Source organism: Chelon labrosus, assembly GCF_963514085.1.
Source record: "Chelon labrosus genome assembly, chromosome: 22".
In the NCBI taxonomy this organism is placed as follows: domain Eukaryota; kingdom Metazoa; phylum Chordata; class Actinopteri; order Mugiliformes; family Mugilidae; genus Chelon; species Chelon labrosus.
Genome location: NC_140355.1, coordinates 17506400 through 17512668, shown reverse-complemented (window position 1 = coordinate 17512668; position 6269 = coordinate 17506400). Strand labels below are relative to the sequence as shown.

The 6269-nt window shown below is 41.4% G+C and overlaps 2 protein-coding genes across 2 annotated transcripts; one reads left to right on the top strand and one right to left on the bottom strand.

Annotated features, from left to right (window-relative positions):
• Positions 1 to 6: 6 nt before the first annotated feature.
• On the bottom strand, positions 7 to 3418 carry surf1 (SURF1 cytochrome c oxidase assembly factor). Its single transcript, XM_084572842.1, has 9 exons — positions 3247 to 3418; positions 3064 to 3130; positions 2223 to 2350; positions 2040 to 2122; positions 1455 to 1646; positions 1297 to 1369; positions 758 to 920; positions 556 to 637; positions 7 to 475 (listed from the first exon to the last, which is right to left on the bottom strand). Exons 1-9 carry the CDS (start codon positions 3307 to 3309, stop codon positions 409 to 411), a joined length of 918 nt encoding a protein of 305 aa, XP_084428968.1. The 5' UTR covers positions 3310 to 3418; the 3' UTR covers positions 7 to 408.
• Positions 3419 to 3457: 39 nt separating this feature from the next.
• On the top strand, positions 3458 to 5969 carry surf6 (surfeit 6). Its single transcript, XM_084572841.1, has 4 exons — positions 3458 to 3672; positions 4408 to 4620; positions 4719 to 4801; positions 5119 to 5969. The coding sequence occupies exons 1-4, from the start codon at positions 3582 to 3584 to the stop codon at positions 5809 to 5811; spliced, it is 1080 nt and encodes a 359-aa protein (XP_084428967.1). The 5' UTR covers positions 3458 to 3581; the 3' UTR covers positions 5812 to 5969.
• The last annotated feature ends 300 nt before the right edge of the window (positions 5970 to 6269 follow it).

Genomic DNA, 6269 nt, shown 5'->3' with positions numbered 1-6269 from the left:
TGTGGGCTCTACAGTACAAGTTATATTAAAATGATTTGTAAAAAGCTGAAGTTGTATAAAGTATGCAACTGATCTGGGGTCTGTAATGTCTTAAACTGACTGGATCTGAGGTACTGGATCTTGATGAGTTTCAATGAACAAACTGCAGCTAGCAATAGAATACTAGAGAAGGGTTTTAGCGTAAATCTTTTAAGACTGCAAGTTGCAGGACATGAGATTTTAACCTCCAAAATAATACTGAGTTCATGGCACAGAACAATCAGAGCCAATTAATTTTATTTTCATATGTATTAAGCTATTTACATACTGATTTGAGCATACTGGACCTGATACAGTACAGAGGAAGTATATATTAAGTTTGCAATATGCCAAAGGATCCATGCGTAACAACTTCACTCCTTTCAACAATTACAGTTTAATCTTCTTGATGAACTTCGCATACCACATGTAGGAGGTAGCTGCACACAAGCCATACCTAAGGAAAACAGAAGTAAATATTCAGAACAGTTAAAATGAACATGATTGAGACGGCTAAGAAGTGAAGCCTCTACCTACCATGTTACGATGTACTGCATGTGTTCATTCCTCAGTGTGACTCTGGTCTGTCCACCTATTGGTCCACCAGGAATGGTGCTCCCTGCATGACAAGAAAAAAGTCATTCAACATATTTTTATTGATGCGAGTGACATGGTTAACTGTTCTGAACACCTGCAGCGAGTTTTGTTTCTAAGTAATCTATAATTAATGAGACTTTACTGTAGTCAGCATCAATGAAGATGGGTGCAGCTCCGGTGACGCTGGACATGGCCTCCAGGTCGCGGTAATGCCAGCGGTTTCTCTCCACGTCATTGTTTGGTACGAAGGGTTTACGAACCTCTGTCAGCCTGACCACTCCTACCAATTCCACCTCATCCTCCACCTGCAGAAAGGCGGTAGTTTACTCTGGTAAATAAGTCTGGATAGGCTGCAGAGGAATGATGGAGGGATGCTTGAGGGGCAGGTGAGACTAATGGTCTGTAAAATGTGTTCTTGTGTCTGCGAACTTGTTAGTGGGGATGTTTTATCATAAAAAAATATGAGACAGTTTCACAAAGTGATAACACCTAATCCTATGTGAAGATTCTCAGTCGTGCCCAAAATACAAAGCTGCGAAAAAAATGCAGGTGTCTGGTTGTTAACAGACCCTAGTCATGTAAGGTTCAAGTGGTCCCCACCCATATTAAAAACAAACTCCCCACCAGTCATTGAGACCTGAAGAAGCCCCTGGGATGCGAAACATCGCCTGAAACACTAACCTGCCCCTTCATCCTGGTCTCTGGTCTTATCTTCTGCCTCGGCACGTACCCTCTGTTCACCAGGATCGTGATGCTTCGGAGGCAACAGAGATTAACGCTGGTTAGATAAAGTGCAAGATCACAGCTCAGTTCATGAGACGTATAATGCGGCATCCTACCCGAGGTCAGTGCAGTGGAATGGGGTGATTACGTTAGCGCCGGTCTCCCCGCTTGAACTCAGCCTCCCGGCCTCTCGGGCCTCTTTCTCTGGGTCGACGGGGGAGCGGGGCAAGATGTACAGCTCCTGGGAGTGGTCGTAACGCCCACGTACCTTCACCCTTCTGTACTCCAGCTCATTCAGCTCGTGAGGACTAATGGTCCAGGGAGAAAAAACATGCACAAATGCTCATTTAGACTCAATATACAGCATCCTTACTCACAGAATTTTGATCGTCTCATATTATGTTCTGTATGACTGTGTTACTTCTGTGTGTTTTAAACTTTTGCCATATGTAAAGTGATATTTGACACCTGTATTGATTACTATATTGGATTGTTTACAGTCAGCTTCATTTCAAGCACATAGGGACATTTTTAATATGTACATGAGGTATTGCACATTTTCATGACCCTGAGAGAGAGAGAGCACTTCTACTCCTCAAAGTTGTGCAACATGAGTGACCGTAGACGTAAATGTCTGTAGGTGCTCTTAGTGTAAAAGTCTGTGTGAGCATGACCCATCATTTGATCTACCATTTACTCACTCAAGAGGAAGAGGAATGGGTTCTGCATTGGTGAGTCGCGTCAGGTCGTCAATCAGAGACATTTTCCACTGACGCCTTTTCACCTTCACCAGAAATCAAAGTAGTAGAAATGCATCCAACAACAACAACAACGACAGCAACAATAAAACCAAAGACGTTAGAGAATGATTTAAAAAGCAATACCTGCCATGTGCCCAGGCCAAAGGTGGTGGCAGGAATGAGCAGCAGGAACCACTTGAGGAAGGAGTCCTCTCCTTTCTCTGCTTTGGCTGCCGTGGAGATAAACAGTCGCCCAGCGTTGATGGACCCTCCTGGAAATGTACAGCAGACATAGATATGTAACTGCATACTGGAATAGCCTTGTAAAATAAATGATGGAACAATATTATATCATTTTTACTCTATGATATGATAAGCGTCAAGATTATTCATAAGTATTATTCAGACATGATGCAACACGTTTTAAACTTGATAATTATGTAAATTTAAACTGAAATAATTTCAATATTTTATTGATATATGTACGATATGCAATCTTTGCATTATTAAAGTGCTGTAAGTGTTAACACAGAGACAGACAACCATACACACTCACAGGCCTATGGCCAATTTAGAATCACCAGTTAATAAGCGTCTTTGGGCAGTGGGAGGAAGCCGGAGTACCCGGAGAGAACCCACGCAGACACAGGGAGAACATGCAAACTCCACACAGAAATTAAGCAGTCGGCCAGGATTCGAACCCGGAACCTTTTTGCTGTCAGGCATCAGTGCTTACCACCTGATTCTTATCTCATGTTTTTTTGTTTGTTTGTTTGTTTTTTAAAGTGTTAAAACTATGTGTTTATCCCTTAAAATATTCTAAATCGTCAGTGTATATATTTTTTCCTGTACATTTTCGTCTTTTAAAAAATATTTAATGTGTTATTGCATCTGTTGACCTCTTTAGTGATCTTGGTACGCGAGTAAACATGAAGTGAAAATAAAAGCCGGAGTGCGGTGTCATTGTGAAGAATATTTCTTGTACCGTCTGCACGTTTGAAGACTGGGAGTCTGGACAGGAGGAAAGTCCTCTTGATGTAAGTGACATGGGGCTGCAATTACAGAGAAACAAACTGAACTCGAGTATCTGCAAATTGCACAACCACCGGTGAACATGACATTCAGATCGCTTTTTTCTTTTTTGGGATGTAAACAAAAGAAAACTCACCTGCTTTTGTAGTGTCGGAAACACCCTGCTGGAGTAAGCTATCAGTGATTTCAGGGAGGCCATTCTGAAGCAAAGAATGAATAGAAGTCGCTTTAAAGAGAATCACACGAACAACTTGGTAACAGATACATAACCGACATGTTTCTGCTCGGAAGGGGACCGCTTTTGGTGTTACTACTTCCGGTTGGACGATGCTCCGCCCACTGATGTTTTTACGTACAGCAGTCAGTGCTTCTACCCCACGTGTGTACAGAAGTGTGTTGATATTTAAAACTCTTGCCGTTCTGAGTCAGTTTTAGTGGGATTCAAGGTGAAGTATTGGTTCTGTCGTCGACATGGATCTCGCCTCAAAGGACTCGTACATTCAAAAACTTGCAAGTAGAGTCATTTCTCAACGAGACCAGGAGCCAAGGAAGAGACCGTTTGGTAATGTTACCTCACTGTGTCGGTTAATTTACTTGCTTCTGCACATTTTTTTGCTCTGTAGCTGGAACATGTTGTATTTACGTTCACGATTTATGTTTTAGACGTTGAAGGAAAACATTTAAAAGTCAGTATATGTGTCATTAAACATCCTGGTAATTACTGGAGTTCACCAAAGGAGGCGCTGTCTCGCTTTAGTGTTTTCTAAGGTTGAATACAATAAAATAATTAACTCATTGTTTGGGTCCACCTTGTAGGCAATTAAGAAAATATTCAAACAGAACAATTTTGGGGTGAAATTATATTTGAAATGGATTTGTCAAACCTTTAAGACATGCAGTCTGTGATCAGGGAATGCAAAGGCTACTTCCTTTATATTACGACATTTTTAGCAGGATATTTTCTCCAAAATAGTAGAGGCAGCGCTGCTCTGGTCTACCAACAACATCAAAAAGAGAGTCTACAGCTAACTGCATCACTTTCTGTGGGGAAGAGCCACCCACAAGATCAGCTGTTAGTGGCTTTTACCTCTAGAAAAGGAAGAAACGAGAGGCCCGTGAGGATTTTCTCATGAGCTGATCTGTGATGACTTGTTTTCCTACAGTTAGTCGGCTTAAGCCTGTTACGGTTCCTACTTTGGTAAATACGCTAAGCACCAAGACGGTTCAACGTGCGGGCATTTATTATAATGTTAAATGCATGTGATCATCAACAAATATGTTGTTTTTCTGTCTGTAGTTCCTTTCAAGGGAAAAAGTGATGCGGATCCTCCAAAGAAAAAGAAAAAATGTAAAAAGAAGCACACTAAAGATGAAGGCGACGACAGGAAACCTCCTAAACCCCAACAGAAGCCTTCGCCCTCCCCAGCGTCTCAGAAAAGCCCAGCAGCTGTAAAACAAGACAAGTCCAAAACTGAGAATGTAAATGGTTCTGCAACACAGAAGCCTAAAGGTACAGTACGTTTTTCAGTGTTCGGTAATCCTTTAATACCAGCATGAATATTCTTGACGCCACTGGTGATCGTTTTATTTATTTTTTGTTTCTTAAAGGAGGAAATGTAGACGCAAGCTTCTCCACAGTGGATGTATTGCGCAAGAGGCTACATGAAAAGATTGAAGCGTCCAGAGGACAGGTATGCAGTTTATAAAGATGGCGCATTTGAGTGTTTACTTCGACTGCCATTGATTGTTTCTGAGTCCTTACGCTCAAAATGCTGCTGATTGGAAATTGGGAGACTGCATGCAACAACAAATGCAGCAAAGCTTAATGTGTTCATGGTCTTACATCAAGTCAGAGGGTCCTCACCTGTTGGAGTGAGCACCCCATGAACTCATGTTTGCTGTATTTCATCAAGGACTGACTTTTAATGTTGGAAAATTTGGAAATTCTTACCCGGAAAATAGAGCCACCAAATACTTGATTAACCTTGATGACACATGTTTTTTTCAGGGGACTCCAAAGGATTCATTATCAGAGGCAGTCCAGGCAAAGCGAGCAAAGCGAAAGCTCGAGCGGGAGCGCAAGAAGAGGAAGAGAAAAGAATTTATTATGAAGAAAAAGGCCGAACAAAATGGACAAGAGCAGCCGCCAGAGATAAAACAGGAAGAACAACAGCCTGCCCCTGTCACAAGCAAAAAAAATGTGACGGCTATTGTGTACAACAAGGTGGAGACGGTGGAAGAGGGATATATAGACAAAATGCAGAAAAAGAAGATGAAGAAACAAGCTATGAAAGGCCAGTTAACACCACTGACGGGGAAGAACTATAAGCAGCTGCTCAAACGCGTGGAGGCTCGCAAGGAGAAGCTGCAAGAGCTGAGAGAGAAAGACGAGGAGAAGGCCAAGGAGATGGAAACCAAGATTAAATGGACAAATATGCTTTATAAGGCAGAGGGCCTCAAAATCAAAGACGATGAGAACATGCTGCGCAGTTCGTTGAAGAAGAAGGAGAATAGCCACGCTCAGAAGAAGAAGAGATGGGACCAACGCAACGAGAATGTCGTTGGCAAGATGCAGCAACGGCAGGACAAGAGGCGAAAGAACATCCAGAAACGAAACAAAGGCAGGATAGAGAAGAAGAAGGACAAGGCACGGAAGAGGGGCAGAGTGCTGCCCGAGGACTTGAAAAAGGCTGCAGTTTAGAGCAAGATAATCTGCAGCATGTCTCAATAAATAAATACGTCTTTTATATGGCAATGTCATATTGAAATGATATGAGGGTGTGATGCTTGTGCACATATCGGTTCACGTTTTTCTTGTTCATGTGAGCCGTGGTCAATAAAATATGATCTAACTTCTGGTTTATTTTCTTATTCCACTTATTTTAAAGGATAGATTTTTTGGGGAAGTATGCTTTTTTATATTTTTAATTCAATTAGAAAATTTTATTCAAATTAGTAGTAGTAGTAGTAGTAGTACATTTGAAGCTAGTTAGCAGCTGGTTTGCTGAGTTAGCATAGCATAAAAAATAGTCTTTCTAACGGTAATACAAGCCTGCCAACACTTCAGATAATGAACACGTATTATTTTTTTGGACAATTGTACAAAAAGTGTTTGAATAAAAATGTTAGGGGGTTTTATTTGTGGGTTTTATACCGGAC